Source organism: Athene noctua, chromosome 6 (assembly GCF_965140245.1).
Source record: "Athene noctua chromosome 6, bAthNoc1.hap1.1, whole genome shotgun sequence".
In the NCBI taxonomy this organism is placed as follows: Eukaryota; Metazoa; Chordata; class Aves; order Strigiformes; family Strigidae; genus Athene; species Athene noctua.
Genome location: NC_134042.1, coordinates 16,958,065 through 16,974,902, shown reverse-complemented (window position 1 = coordinate 16,974,902; position 16,838 = coordinate 16,958,065). Strand labels below are relative to the sequence as shown.

At 43.2% G+C, this 16,838-nt stretch overlaps 1 protein-coding gene across 4 annotated transcripts in view; it reads right to left on the bottom strand.

The window, feature by feature from the left end:
- GPR176 (G protein-coupled receptor 176) overlaps positions 1–16,568 on the bottom strand; it is a 44,697-nt gene extending 28,129 nt beyond the window's left edge. For 2 of the 4 annotated variants that reach the window (XM_074909126.1, XM_074909125.1), the window contains exons 1-2: positions 15,594–16,568; positions 15,467–15,539 (exon numbers count right to left, since the gene is read on the bottom strand). In XM_074909126.1, coding sequence (XP_074765227.1) covers positions 15,467–15,539; positions 15,594–15,695 — 175 coding nt within the window. In that variant the 5' untranslated portion in view covers positions 15,696–16,568. Of the gene's footprint in view, positions 1–7,203; positions 7,309–15,466 lie in introns of all 4 variants that reach the window. The other 2 variants (XM_074909122.1, XM_074909124.1) reach the window with 2 other exon arrangements.
- Positions 16,569–16,838: the final 270 nt, after the last annotated feature.

Here is a 16,838-nt window from a genome sequence, read left to right as displayed (position 1 = left end):
AAACTCAACTATTACTTAGCAAAGCAAAAATGTGTACAAGGATAGATACTGCTTTTTTGGGGGGATAATTTGCTATCTCTCCCAGAAAAAACATGTTTAAAAGATCACTAGATAAACAGATTTCATTTGTTGCACAGCAAGCAGGTTCTTTTTCAGCATGCTTGAATAAGTCTGTGGTAAAGCCAAACACATCAAGTCCATGTCTAAAATAAAAGATATTTGAGAAATTCTATTCCTTAAAAGCAAACAATTGAACAAAAAGTACTTTTATTTAAAGAGCTGCTGCTACCTTATATTAATGATGCTGTACTTTATGCTAGCAACTGAGAATATATGGAAATGCAATAGCTTTTTTTGCCACCTCAGGCTCCAACACAGACTGCATACAGCTTTTACTTGCAGTATGATATGTGTAGAAGCAGTTCATGTTCAGGCTATTCTTACTCCTTGGGTTTATATGTTTTTTCTAGCCAGCAGCAACATCACATAGCCATCTCACCCCAAGCTGCCACACCAGTCTCAGGGATAATCTACTTTCACACTAGAGCTGCATATACGGCACAGAAAGCCTATAAAGTCAGTTTTCAACAATTTAAAAAAGGAGTGGTCTCATTCTTCCAGATGAGTATTATTGGATAGATATGTCCATACAATATATAAAGATGGCCTTGACTGAAGATTGAAGCAGACTAAGGGCCTGCCTGTTTCCCAGTCCACAGGGAAGCCTTGCAGACAGCCTGCAAGCAGCCTAACTCACCCTAACTCACCTAGAGACAGACCTGAACCAGGTCTCTCTCCACCCCTCCAAACAAAAATCAAAGACATTCTCTTTCAGATACCAGATTCTCAGGACTGTGAAGTTGACCTCCTGTCTGAAAAGAGTAGACTGCATGGACAGAGATTGTTAACAACACTTCATCAAAGCGGCTAACATATCTGTAACTACAACATTATTAACAGACTACTATGCAAACAGCTACCATCTTTGTTAGCTCCCCACATGATATTAAATGAAGAGAAGACCACTTACTAGCAGTGTATATAGACACCAGAGTCTCTAGGGCTTTATTTGCCCTTCCCAGACATTTCCACATACAATTTCTTTGTTTTAAACCCTATCACACAGAAATGTCTTTGAGCGTGTTAACATGCATTTTCAGGCACAAAGCAATCACCTCTGACCACTGGATTAGCCCCAGCAAATATAAGGTATTCCAAGACAGATACTTACTCAAATCTGTGCACATTATGCTCTAAGAAATTACTGGAGAACAGAATCCAAAGAGCAGTTCAGTATTTTTCAGCTCCTTTGGAACCTGAAGTGCAATTTCACTTTCTTAAATGCTTAAAATAATCAAAATAAGTCTCCAGAGGCTGGTACCACATCATGCAGTATCAGCCTTTGCCAACTGCATGGGTGTTTCAAGTATCTCCTTTAGCCAGATTCTTTTCTTCTGCTGACTGTGTTTTAAAAACTGCATAAAACAAAAGGATGTCTTTGCTGTCCTATTACAGAGGTTTGTTACAGTCAGAAAATTTTTAGTGTGGTGGCAATTTATTTCTTTTTTCAAATTAAATTGCAGACACAGAATACTGAACTTAGCCAAATCTAGCATGAACACTAGAGAACTGTACTGGATGAAAACAAGGATAATAGATAAAAATTTTTATAAGTGAAGTAAAAGAACATTCTGTAATACACTATTGAGTTCTGCAGCTTTTTCTGTAAGTATTCTAGTAATTCTGCTGACCTGTACATGATGTTCCTTGCAGTGTTCCCTTTTTCTATTAACGCATCAATGTTTGGGTGAAGCGAGCAAAATAAGAACTGTATCTTTTAAAACATGTGCTCCAAAAAAATATGGACATATTAAAGAACAGTATAGGTGGTGGCATCCCACTATAATTTCCTGATGATTAGTAGTTACATACACAGTGTCACTGTACACCTGTGTAGTCTCCCAGACTTAACCTACACAAGAGTGAGACACGATGTATCCGCAAAAAAGATGGATGCTATATCCAGTCAGCACAGAGCATTTGTTTACTCCAGACAAAATAGGATGAATGCTCATCTCTCTGCCGCGGGAGTACACATAGCAAACAAAGGGCAATCCAACAGAGCAGGTAGTACCACTGTTTTGACCAGAAAAGCCAAGAACAGTGTGAAGGCAAGCAAGACTGGTGAGTTTGGGGCTGGCCTGATTCCTCTGGTAGCGTGTACCTTGGGTAAGTGGGAGTTTGCTGAGGCTGCCCTGAGAATTTGCCAAGTGACTGCTGTGGTGGAGGTGAGAGGGTGGGATGTGAAGAGGTCTGCAAGGTGGTCCACTGATCCTGACAAGGGGGCTGAGCATACCCAGCATAGAGACAACAGGACAAAAGGTAGAAGCTAAATAACCAGAGTGTAGTGAACTGGGGCAGCCAAGATGGAAGAGTGCACTGGGAGACTGCATTCGTAAAGGTACGGGTGAGCTTGCTGCTTCATACATGCTCACCCACGTGGGCATGCATGCACTCAGTTTATCTCATACAGGCTACATCTTACTTCACTGCTAAGCATCTTACAAAGGGTACAGTACAGTAGGAGGAGAGCAATCTTAATCACTGAAGCAAAAGAGAAAGCTAAAGTAATAAAACTTTTTTAAAAGTAACATGTTAAGCTCAACATTTCAAAGTGCAGGAACAGATAGTGGTACTGGCTGGAGCACAGCACATATGATGCACATACAGGATGCAGGGGCGGGGGGGGGGGGGGGGGGTGTCTCTGTGTGTGTCTGTGTGTGTACAGTACAAGGAGTTCCTGGCCCTCATCCTCTTCAGCTTGGAATGGTGAAACTGGAACAGCTAAGAGAAATATAAAGGTCCCAGATGAGGCCTACAGGGACACCGCTGCATAACCTCATCTCCACTGCTGCAGCTCTTGTGCTGGGGATGCGGGTCTTGGGGGAGGACAGTACCCATCTGGGCGAGAGTGTCCTCTTGCACACTGGACACACCTGCAGCAGAAAGGACTCCAAGGCAGGAAGTTGCTTTACTGGCCACAGAACTGGCTGGCTTTCAGATGTCAGGGAGGAAGTACGGACTGCACGGTAACTTGCCTGTCAGGGGCAAAGGGACCAGCCCTCTTGGGATCTCCCAATAGCTCACAAGGAAGAGCAGGGTCAATAGTCAGTCTGTATCAGTACTGGTAACACCGAGAAGTGTCAGAGGGATGTTCTGGAGGCTCAGTTCAGGTGATCAACCAGGATACTGAAGTCCAGGACCTTCATAATCACTTTCACTAAGAGACTTATTAATAGCTCTATATGCTAAGGGCAGGCAGAGATCTGGAGTCTCAGAATGAATGAGATGGTGATGCTGAGAAGGGGGTTTTATATACATTAAGAAATGGGGTACCTTTCGGGATGAGACAGACCTGTAAAAGAAGGACATGCTGTCTGTACCTTAATTAAACTGGAGTCAGGCTGAAAATTGCAGGAAAACATTTAAACTAAAAGCTAGGGAAAGCCAAAAGGCACAAAGGAGCACCTGATTCATACTGACACAGTCCCAATGAGGTTGTAGCTAATGATCCTCTGAAAAGGCTAACAGAAATAAACAGCCTAATACAACAAATAGAAAAGGCGAATTAAGACTACCCTGTCTGTTCTAGATACTCCTTAAAAAACAGATACTAAATTGAAACAAGAACAAAACCCACCCTACCTCAATATTTTCCACTTTTTCCAATTAATTCAGGCAATAGCAGTAGAAAATCTATTATAGCCCCTTGCATGACTGACTGCGTTGTTTGTTCTACAGTATCAGAGAAATGATTGTTATGACATAAGAAATACAGACATGCAACAAAAGTAAGGCCTGCCGGAGCCTGAACACAAGCCAAGTGACACAAGGTATGGGGAGAAAGATACAAGCGGTTACATGAGAAGCAAGATCGCTTTGTATTTTATCAGTCTGCTGGAAGAAATTGTTAAGTTCTTGCATGGAATTGCTTTGACACACAAGAAAGTAAATCAAAGGTGGTAATAAAAAAGCAGACTAAAATCAGTCTCTGTCCCCAGAAAAATTACAGGCTTTTTTTCCCCCAAGAGGATTGGCAGATCAGAAGAGAGGACCACATTCGTCAGGAAGTAAGCCAGACTATTCTTGATAGAGAAGAATGTAAATTACAGTGTTGAATATCATAATTAACATAGCCTTTTAAAAGGCAGCAGTCCACAGCGATCTCCCATCAATCCCCAATGACAGCTAAAGACCATGAGCGGAGAATAAGACCATTAGAGCTCTCCCTGCCACCACCACTTCAGGTTCGCTATTGCTTTTGTTACTACCATAATTGCCGTTTGCATTGTCCAGCCGATCTAATGCCTTCCATGAGAGGTTATGCAATTTCTTACCCAGCCAGCCTTCCAATCCAGGATATTCTTCTCATTGCAATGTTTCTGTGGAAGCTGGCTGACTACAAGGCAGCAGTTTTTCTCACTGCTTCCAGCGGCTAAATCTAATTTAAAGATGCTAAAAATAAAAAAGGCTTACATATAACAGTAATGTTCAGAAGGCAAGAGGCTGTACTTCCTACAAGGATAGCATTTAATCAGCAGTGAAATGACGAGAGGTACAATACAATAATTGTTTCACTGGTATTTCTGCCATTTGCAAACTTTCTAGCAGTACCTAACACACTCTCAGAACATTTTGAGAACTCCTTACTTGTTAGATACTGAGACAGCAATTCATAGGAAACAACACAGAGAAGTCCCAAGTCATTGGACTTCCCGTTCAGCTGCTGCCCCAGTGACCACCTCTACTGGACACCCAAGAATGTGATGGTCTGGGAGGGTGTGGGGCAGGGATCAAAAGAAATCAGCAGGAGAGCAAAACATTACCTTGATTATTTGGGAACTTTTCCTTAAATATATACAGGATGTATATAAAATACATTTTTGTTTTTCTGTGCAAAACACTTCACATTGATATTCCCACTAGTACACATACAACCTACTGTATGATCTCAGAGTCTCATCATACCCAAATTATCAAAAAGAAGTGTAGTTTGTAGCTTGTATTAGAAAATGCTCTTACAGGTTTGCCTCCATGAGGACAAAGGAGCAGAGATACACAACAGGGGAGGAGGGGAGGGCAGGAGAATCCTAATAACCTGCTCAGAGAAAGGAACTCCTGCCCCAACCCGTCCCCACACTGTCGCAGGGGAGCCTCAGCCCCAAGGACCAGGTATGTCCCCATCCATGAGTCTGTGGGAGAGGGTCTCCAGGTCTCCTTTCACACTGAGGGGGCGTTAGCCCAGATGTATGGGAGTCATTGTGGGATGTAGAGAATGAGCATTTTGGGATTGTACAAAACTTACAGGATGTTTATGGTGGAGGGAAAAATGTGGCTAAAGGGAAAGTTCAGGTTGGTTTGGGGAGGAACAAGTGTCGGACACTAGAGGGAAAAGGGGATAAAAGCAATTTATAAACTGGCATTTGGTCAGTACACTTGTCTGAGCATGTTCTGCACCTGATCAGCACAGTCTATCCCATCTGCTCATTAAACTCCATTTCCAACTCTTCTCGTGGATGAGTGGTCTGTGTGCATACAGAGGTGCAAGTGCAGTAACTGGAGTGAGACCATGGGGCATCGGGGCCCAAAAATGAAGAGCGGCAATGACCAGAGAGACCGGAGAGTGTGCATTTGTGTGGGTCTGTATGTCAGTTGTAATCAATACTGAACACCAAGCCAGACTAGGCAGAAAGTATGGTAAGATGCTCAGAAAGCAAGTATTAGTGTGGCAGTAAGTCTGGGCCAGATAACCAGGGAGGACAAGAGGGCTCTGAAAGTTGGCTAGCAGGGGACAAGCAGGTCTAAGCCAGCTACTGGAGAGACCTTGGGATTTGGAGGTCAGCTACTGGTGAGGTCTAAAGTTCTGGGCCTGTCTCTGGAGAGACCAGTCTGCATGTGTGTGTCTGTGTGTGAGGCATCTGGGAAACCGGGGGATCCTGGGCCAGCGACGGGGTAGACAGGATGTCTAAGAGCAGCTACTACAGAGGGATCCATACAGATGTGCATATATGTATATGCTTATGTATTTTATACTAATGGGCTTTCATCCTGAGTGCCAGAGAGGGGAAGAGGACAAGACCATTGGTGTTCTTTGTGTTTGCACAAGTATTGCATTTTTTTTCTCTGTCAGTCTGTGCGGCTGCTTGTGCATATATGTACGTATGTACTGTGTGCACATATGCCTCTTTGGAATGTGTGCTCAGCCTTGCTATGGCTGGACATGAGGACACAGAAGTGCAGCAGGCTCACCTCTATCTGCCTACAGGATTCAGCAGCACCTAAACACTTACCACCATCTTTTCTGGAGGTGAGTGGGGAAAAAAATATGAAAATTCCTAGATCTTGAAAAATGTTCCAAATAAATGGCAAACTTTTTCCAATACCACACAAATAAGAAATTATTAAAGATGAACATAAAAGAATAAAAACCACATTTAAGTGCTCATGGTGCCTGCTCAATAGCAAGCCAATGAGATCTGTAACAGAACTAACACCATTTAAAATTCTTCCTAAGTGCTTGGGTTCATTCATGCCTGAAATGCTAACTTACTGACCATTTGTCCAATATAAAATCTTGATGTATCTAAACTTTCACTGAAGTTCACAACAGTCGGTGATATATACACCAGCTGACATTTGACCAACTCAGAATGAAAAGCAAAACATGACATCCAGTCACTTAAACAGCTCTAGTTCACAGCTGTCATTAAAGTGCTCACACGGGGACTACAAACAGTAAAATGACTGGTATCAATCAGTTTCACCCTAAAAAGGGATCAGTTTAGCATCCTCAACACACACAATGTTTCAAGACATCGGCTAACCCCCCCAGCACGCGTCTGAGGAACACTGTACATACAGCGTCCCCAGAATACCACTCACTTGCATTTCACGTATAAATCATTGCCTAACACACATTTCCAGACTGGGTAAATCGCTGTTTTCCCAACGCGTCTCTTTGAAAAGGCGGCGGTGCTCTCCGAGTAGCCCCTCAGCCAGAGCCAGACAAGGCGCCTCTGCTGAAGCACAGGAAGAAGAGAGGTCTCCATAGCAACGGGGACCGCAGAGGCTCTCAAAACCCCTCTTCTTCACCCACTCCCCAAACTCAATTTTTCTTCCGAAGAGAACTGCTTAGTAGTTCACCTGAAAACACATAAAAAGCAAAAGCATAATGCCTGTTCCAGACAGACTTTATCAAGGGCACAGCCTGAACTGGGCTTACTGCTTCAGGGTCTATTATTGCTGAGGCTTAGAACCACCTATACAAAAATGCAGGGGAAAATTATTACTGTAATGTTATGATACCGTAACACGTTAATACTATGCCATTATGGCATCAAAATATTACCATTCATATCATTACATTCACCTGATGCTTCTTATTAGACTTGATTTTCAGTTAGTTTTTGCTTTGTCAAACTTTATTCCAGCTAATCGGGAACAAAGTTAATCTATGCAAAGTGTCTGGTTTAGAAATTTCATCTAAAACAATTCCAATTTTTTTAAGAGTGACACAAAACATCATCCTTCCCCCCCTCAGATGGTTCTGCCCTTTTTCGGGGCAGGGCTACCAATTTTTCCTGGAGCTATTGCAGACATGCCCCTCATTCTTTAAAAATTCTCTCAGTCTAGCCTTTAATCAGGTACCTGAAGTATATTTTACTGAAAGATTCCCTGCTTCATTCTTTATAGAAGATGCCTGTGGCAAACCTCACTGGTAGCTATTCCAAGATACATATATTTATTCCTTATGCTAGTATACCTTTGTCTTTACAAACACATTACCTAGACCACCAGTTACTTTAGGATTTATCCCAGAAAGGACCTAGACCTTTATAAATTAGGTGTTTTAACAATTCCATTTTATATCTCTGTGCACAGATGTCAAAACAGGGAGATGAAAATCAGTTTCAGGGACAGGGAGAGGATGGAGCCAAACAGCTCACAGAAAATCCTCAGGAAATGGGACAAGTCTGAAGCCTTGCCTCTTCTTGTCCTGCAGGACACTGGGAAGGCAGCCGGGGTTCACCTTTCACTTGGAAATCTGGTATCTGTATCCAAGCACACTGTTTTCTTTCAAAGGACATCTCTCTTTGATATTGTCACAGCATGGTTAGAAACCAGGAGATAACAGTTCTAACTCAGAGCTTCCCAAAAAGTGCTATAACCACTAGAACAAAGTTCAAACTGTATCAGAGCATCCTCAGCCTTTCCAGTAAAATTTCTTTCTGTACAAAACAGATTTGGAAAGACAAAAGAGCAAGTAACAAAGAGCCTCATTCCTCAAACCCTAATTAAGGCACTGATCTCCAAGGTCTATGAAAGCTTCCTGGATTTGGGATTATTTGGGATACTTTCTGTGCATTTTTTACTAACTCTAAGATGCATATTCAGTTTGAGGAGCAGGCATTGGCACTGAGAACATCTCCTTCTCATGATAATTTTCATCAATCGTCTAGTATGGGGGTTTTCCCCCTAAATGTCTGAAAATAATGCTTTTTTTTTTAAAGAAGAAATTCACGCAGTTTTATCTACATGGCTAACATGGAAACTGTGAACAGACTCAAATCACCTCAGGAGCACATGCAGACTCTTAGACCAGGGAAATATGAAAAGAACAGAAACTACAAACCATGATAATGGGATACCATCTCACCTAAGCCTAACAAGACTCGAACATTCAGCTACACCCATGCCACAGTCAGTAAAAGCACAACTCTCATAAGCTTCCCCATTTAACTGCGGTTAATGGTATGTCAATTTGTATGTAAATAAGTGAACTGTGGAAAATCCATGTTGAGCGACACAGCCCATATCCTGATCTCCCTCAAAACTGTTATTCCTGGTCTTCCTTTCCCTTCTCTTGAGAATAAGTGAAGGTGCTATTGTCCATTGCATTTCACCCATCAATTTTATCTCCCTTTCAAGCTAAGCTCACTGTGCATACTGGCTACAAGTGCTCTTTGGAGATCCTCTTGATTTCCAAGACACCATGTGCCCCCCCACACTGCTTGCACTCAACTGAAAGCAGACACAGGCACTTCCAGCGACCTCTCTCTGCCAAAGCTCAGAAGTAACATTTCCCCTTCCTTCTGTCAAAGGTTTTGGTTGCTGTACTAAAGTAATAATTAGACTCTGCAGATTGATTATCTCTAATAGCAAGAGAAAAATATCCCTTGTAGAGCAATAATGCTCTATTCCTACATTCATTGTAAATCTGATCTGACAAATCTTTGATAAAAAGGAAGCTATTAAAACTTTACTCATTTTTAAAGGAGCCCTATGTCATCCCAAGCTTTAAAAAAAAAATCAACAAAAGCATCTTTGATTTGCCATTCATCAGTTGTCACCTATTTAAAAGTCATTGTTCACATGTATCCTTTTTCAAACTAGTGACAGCCACAAGAGTAAAAGCAGTAACTCCATATTCTTCTGAATCAAACAGCTAGTATTTTTTCACAGTTACCATGTTCAAATACTCTATTTTCATAAACTGTTTATTCAGTTTTGAATAGCAGCCAAGAATACATTAGAGCTTTTTGCTGTTGTCATGCTGGAGGAGGGGGTGAAGAAATTATCTGAATTTAAAAAGTACTATAAATTTCAGGTTACAAAATTCTTAAATCCAATGAAAAATTGCCTATAAACTTTGCTCTACTCCTCTGACCTCCCACTGAAAGACCTGAAGCCTCTATTTCTTCTGACTGTGAGTGGACAATGGATGAGTAACACCAACAGCACTGATGATCCCCCTTTGCAGCCTGGCTGCTCTGCTGTGCATTACTGAAACATATTGCAGTGCTAGCTGCAGTCCTACCACGCTGTAGTTAGCCTCACAGCATTCTCTGTATATTAGAAGCCCAAACAGCCTAAGATATGCCCCCAAAAATGTAAGAGTGAGATCACTGCACCAGCTTCATCTCACTGTATGGTCTTCATGATGAGAAAACAAACAAGAAAATCCAGAATGTACCCAGTTTACACAGGTCTCAGAAGGGGGAGAATGGAAAACAAAAACCAATAAACACTTTCCTAGGTCAATTAACAGAATGCTTCTCAAACGGAAGAAATGTCTTCACCATAGCTTTACCAACTCTTTGCGCAACAAGAGAGTCATGGGCACAACCATCAGCAGCCTGCATTGCTCTGGGATGTGCTGACCATTATGATCACAACAAATCATACAAAAGCTCAAGTCTAACTATTCTCCAAGAGGAACCAACGTCCCATGGACATGGCAATGCTACAGATTTTCCTTCTCTACCATTCTAATAGTACTTGGAAGTCCTCTTCCCAATAAAACCCTATACAATCAGAAAAACTCATCAAATCTCTTTTTCTTATTTAAAGAAGAAAAAATAATCCCAAAGAGAACTTTACTCCTGTACAATGAGGAGCAGCTTTACAAACTGCACAAAAACCTGTGCTTTTGTTATGAATCTGTATCACTGTGGCACACTGCTACTACGGCAGTAGGTGGCAGAAGAATATTGTGGACAGACTCAGAAGAAAGACTAAAACAAGAACCCAGAGACAGACAAACAGGGTGACATGCCAAAAAAAAACAATCATGAGGACAGAGAATATGGTTTCCATCTTCAGAACTTTAGCAATTTGATAAGGCAGTAGTTCTAAACTTAAATTTTATTTTATCCTTCCTTTTATCAACTTCACAACACCATCCCTTTGACAGTAACCATTTGGATTTGCCAGCTAAAGACCCTAGCCAGTATTACCATGACTGCAAATCATCATTCACTTCCACAAATAATCCTGACTTCATCATCTTAGCCACATCCATTTGGCAGCAGGTGGAAGGAACTGGACTGAAACACAGGTCAGACAAAACAAAACAGTTCCTGCAGTTCTTACAAGGCAGTAAAAGATTATCTAACCTGAGTCAGGCAGAATACACAGGGAACCACAGAGCAAATAGATCTGTGCAGGATTAGTGGAAATGAAGCAATCAATTTCAAAGCAAATCTCTACTGTTCTTCCATTGATGGCTACTACATCCTTTCAAAACAAGTTAGGACGTGCAAAGCTTGAACCTCTTGTAACCTTTTACCACACAGGATTAAGTCAACCAAAAGGAATCAGTACTGACAGCATGTGTTGCTTTTCATGTCACATCACTCCCATCTGCATCATTCCAGTGTCCAGTAAAATCAGCTAGTTCTTCCCATTTGTGCCTTTTGCTTTCCCTCATATTTCAGGTAATGAAAGTTGCTGCAATTACACACAGAAATTCAACACATTAGTTTTCCTTTTGCTAAGTCAATTGGAGGCAATTGAGGGGTCCAAAAAACAGTCATTCATATCAGAGTGTTGACAGAAGCAACATAATTGTTTTGGCTTCTATCCTCCTAGAGTAACTTTTCTTAGAAGCAACACATTTAATCATTCTGTACTTGCACAGCTATGGCCCAAGAACACTGCTGAGTGCAACTCACCTGACCCCACACCAGAAACACATCTCTACACATGCACTTGTCATTCCAGACTTCCTGAGGCACCAACCACTCTCTTCATTTCAGGGAGTACCAAGTACAGGTGTGGATCAGAAAACAGTGCTAATGAGAGGCACGGGTCTTTTCCTAGTTCTTCTGCTGACGCTCAGTACGCTTGTATTTTTTCTGTAACTTGTTCCACATTCCCTGAACCAAGCACAGTTCAAACAATGCAACAAGAAACATCAGTGGCAAGCGTTTTCACTGTTTTATTCTAGCCCTGCCCCGAGTTGATAGTTTACAGGCTAGGAAAGGCCATTACTATGAGAACTGCCATTACCAGCCATGGAGCTGCCCATGAAGACGGCATTAACAAAGCCTTCTGATCTCATACATACCTAGTACATCGTCTTGTGCATTTAGTAGGCAAATTCATCAACATTTAAAGCTCCCCAGATTAATTCCCCAGTTTGTGCACCCAGCTAAGTATCACAGACAGAAATGGCTTGCAAGTCTTGAATATACTGCAAATCCTTCCTTCACAGAGGCAAACCGAGCTGATGATCAGTATAACTAAATTGGCCGAATTCTTCCCTCCAGTGCCCCGTCATGTGCCAAAGGAGTGCATACCAGGTAGTACCAGCTGGGTTCAAAGCACAGAGGTGCAGATTTACCCCATCTTATTCCTCAGTCCTTGAATATTAAAATCATAGGCCTGTTAAGCAAGAACTTCCACAGAAGCAGTGGAAGAGCAACAGCAGAAAGTTTGTGCAAACCACTCAGCCACATTAGCAGCTACTTAAAACTGTAGCATTTAAGCACTTTATAGCTTCCTTAACTCAGTAACTCATGACCTGTTATCTGAAGCACTACCAGTTACCTGAAGAACTCTCATCTCTAACTGCTCTAAGTTGATTTTTAGGCTAACAATTATGTTTTGTCCATTCCATACATGGAATAATATGATTCTTTACAGAAGAAGTTTTTAGCAGTGAAAGCTTTCTATAAATTAAGACAAAAAACAACAGGGAAAAAATCTGCCCATCAGCAAGCCTCTTCTTCTGGTTGGTCCTAGATTGGTTAGATCCTCTAGCTGGTTAAGGTCACATCCAGGTTCAAGCTTTGGCAAGCTTGTGACAACTACATAAACCCTTTTAAAGACAAACAAAAATTCTAGAATCTACTACTGTTATTGCTACCTAAAATAAATATGTAAATTGAGGATGTGCTTTCAATGTATTGGAAAGTAACCATAAAGAACACTTTGACTTTCTTGCCCTCAGCAAGTATCATGAAACATGTGCCACAGCACTGTCCTTTCAGTATACAGCAAAAACTAACACAAGAATTTTTCCTACTGTTACAAGTCTCCCCAGAGGTCTCAAATAAGTGTGATAAACAGGAGGAAAAAACGCAGTGTACATCTCTCTCACAACTATCTCTATCACATTCTTCTCCGCAGCAGGAACCCAAATTAAATTCACAACCCCAACTGCAATTCTTCCCTCTTGTAGGGCCTGGACCTCTCTGTCATGTAGACTGCTGCTCATGTCAGATCCCAGTATTCATTATCAAGACTAAGACATATACGTTTGTTCCCTTTCAAGCTGGAAGTAGAAAAAATTTCCTCCTTTTAAAAGGGTAGTGATATTTTATTCAACAGCAAAGTGACTTGGGCACACACAGACACTGTGGGATGTACAAGTTGCACATCCACCCACCCCAGAAAGGGTTCAAGCCCACACATCCTACTTCCGAGGATGGTGTCCCCCATCTCATGCTTTAGGGGAAGGATAGTCAATTCCCCTTGAAGGGTGTCCCCTCTGCAGAGAAGAACCTGAGACTCACTGGACTAAAGAACTGCTATTCTGCAGCTCAACAGAGGGGCTCACCTGATGGAGGAAAGAGCTGGATGTCGCCCATACTCTAAGGACCATGGCAGAGAACAAAGGAAGAAGAAAACTCAATTAATTGTGTTTGTGCAAGACTAAGTGTGAGGTAAATATCAAAGCTGTTCTTGCCAGCTGATGCAGAGATAGCGTGCAGTACGTGCACAAGCAAAACTTCTGGCATGTATGAGGGTTGAGCATGCAGGCACCAAAACCCTGGGATGTTCTGGAGATCAGGACTTCAGCTTCTTTGTGGCTTTGCTTCCATTCAGTAAAGAGGGAATGACAGTACATCCATAGGGATGATTTGAGAAGATGTTCTTAAAGACTCTCAAGTTTTCAGCTGTTATGACAGGGTGTGTCATAAATGTTCTTAAAATAGTGTTTTGGGGCAGCAGGGAGACTGGAAAAGAAGGCAGTTACAAAAGAATAGTTAAAATTGGCTTCCATCACGTAAATTCATGAGGCCCACTGCTAACATTTGTCACTGGACTACTGCATTTTAAAAAAACCCATGATTTGCTTTCCTGTTTTGCTCTTTGATAGGTCTAGAGAAATTACTGATCTGGAAGCTTCATCAGCCTCCCAGTCATCCAATCTGCAGATAAACCCCTTATAACAGGTCCAAATCCTTTCACAGACTCCACCTCTCAGAAGTAAACTGCAGGAGTGTCAAACCATGATTTAGAGTAATCTTGCAAAATTTATACCTGTGGTATTTTCTGGTTGGTTGATTTTTAAAAACTCCTATCTGCTGAAGGCATGATTACATGAGAGTGTTTTCTTCTTCAAATAAAATTGGAGGAGCTATGCTCATGAAAGTAAGTCTGGACATATGACCCAAATGTACGCTCTTAAGGCTCAAAACCCAGAAGATGAACTAAAATTCTGACTTTTCACATCCAATCTTGTTATTTTTAAGACACTAATTACTGGCTGTCATTTTGTGCCAGGCACTACCCAACATACAGAAAAAAAGAGTCCTTTCCCCACACTACCTATGCACTAAATAGAAAAAAAGCAAAAACCATGAGGATTACCCCCACTGGACATAGGCATAATTGAGGCCAAATGACTCAGTGATTTACAGTAATAACCAGTAAGTGTTTGCTGAGTGCAGAGCTTAACACTGTTCCAAGACTAAGCTTACAACCATCTCAGAAATTATTTGATATTAAATATTACCAAGAAGAAATCAATATTAGAATTAATTACCATGACCACAGAAATGGATTTTAGCATTACTCGGGATCAGGAAAACCAAACACAAATCCTTGATAACAAGAGCCAACGACCATCAAAAAGGTCCTATCGATCTCTCCTAAGAGAGCTGGAGACTTTTTTCAGTCAAGCCTTGTGTGAAAAGCCTCATTTCCAGTAAGCAGCTTTGAATGACTTAGACAGTAGTGGCATTTTACTGAAATCCAGCTTATTGATTTCCCAAACAGTGCTAACTTAATTCACCATAAAGCTTATTTTGCTGCTTTTTTTTTTTTAAGAAGCACACATGTATTCCTAACAAAACAACATACTATAAGCACCTAGAAAGCAAACTTACATACATTTGTAAAGTTATATGGCCAATATATTACTATATCTAAAGTGTATGATTCCTACTTTAGGTAGGCAAGATTGCACATGGTTATACGCATGAATTTGGAATCTGCAGAACACAAATACAAAATTACTGCAGCATGAAACAGAAATTCAGTAAAAATCATTTTAAACACTCCACAGCCTTTTCTATGGCAAAAAGGAGAGATCCCATTACAGATGAAATTAAGAGTGTGATCAACCCATTTAATTTGTACACATTTAAATTCTGATAGAAAAGTTTTCTAAGTAACACATAGATATAATGTACCAATCCTCATCTATGATGAATACTATTTTATAGTAATAGCTTTGACACATCAAAAACCCACGAGGAACTTGAAATCATACTCCTAAAACGCAAAAGGAAAAGGCAGCAAATGATGCTAGTTACCGTTATCTTATGGTCTGCAGTCCCTGACCATAAGGATAAACAAGCCACATCAACAAAAAACTCCAGCAACACTCACTTACCCAGCAAGGAGCCTACGAAGATGACAACCTGCACCGTGGTAGTGAAATGCCTGTAGGTCTGCTCCTCGCCGTGCTCCTCGCCCTCGGCAGCGCCAGCCTCGCTGCCGTTCCCGCCCTGCCACACCACCTGCCCGGCCGAGGCGTTCCTCATGCCCAGAGCTCCGGCCACAGCCTGGTACGAGGTGTGCTCGCTTTCATTCCTCGAGATCCAGCTTTTGTCGTACCCCATGGCGAAGTTCGTGCCTTCCTTGCTGCCACCTGATAACCACGGGTTATGGACCCCTTCCTTGCCTTTAACGACTGAACGGAGTCCACTGGCAGAGAGGCGCTTCTGAGGATAAAGCCCCGTCTCTGACACTCTGAGGCATCTTCGCCACGGCTCCGTGTCCCGTGGAGCGGGGCTGGCTTTTCACGTTTCTACCCTGTAAATCATGACGGCCAGCAAAGAAAAGCAGAAAATAAAGCAGGCTCCTCCTTGCGATTAGCTGTCCCATATTTCTTGCTTCACAGTACCACAGCGTTTCCCCAGCATGTTTTACCGCAATAACCGCGAAGGAGGAAATGAGTCCCCGCCGCGGCTCATCTTCCCAACCCTGCCAGAGGGTCACCTCGCACGCGCACGGACCCGCTGTACGTTAAAACCGCTTTGGAAAAGTTGACGGACCACAAGCTCTGTCCCCCCACTCCGCTCTCAGCCTGGGCGTCCACTTGTGTCACAAGCCCGAGAGAGGAAAGACAATCTCCTTCCCCGCGGCACATCCCCCTCCTGCCCACTCCGCCCGTGGGAGACGTGGCTCCGTCCCGCGTCCCTCCTTGCTCTGCGCCACACTGGGCGCCAAGACGACCCTCGCACAGAGTCCAGAGACGGCAACGACTGCTCAACCGCTTCCACTGCACTCCAGCTATTTCTCGGGGAAAATTAATTTGGTTTTGAATCCCAAGGCGGGGGGCACTCGAACCTCCAATGAACCAAAAAGCCTCCGCAGGATTCTGCGTGACCCGCCCTGAGGGCGCCCCGCACCAAGCGCGGCCGGCGGCGACACCCCTGCTCGTACGTGCGCCGACATCCCGGTCCGGGCGCCGAGCTGCGCCGCGACACCGCTGCCCGCCGCCCCGCCACTCCACACTGCGGCCGGCGGCCCAGCCCCGCCGCCCGCGGGAGGCGGCGGCCCGCCGGGGCGGGGCGGGGCGGGGCGGGCAGGGCCGGGAGCTCCCGCCTCCGCCGCGCTCCCGAGGGGCGGGGCCGCCGCCGTCACGTGGCCGCGGCACCCAGCGGGGGCTGCAGCGCCGCCATTTTGCCCGGGAGCGCCGGGCCCCCAGGGCGCTGAGCGGAGGCAAGCGCCGTCTGGAAGCCGGGATGTCTAAACCGGTG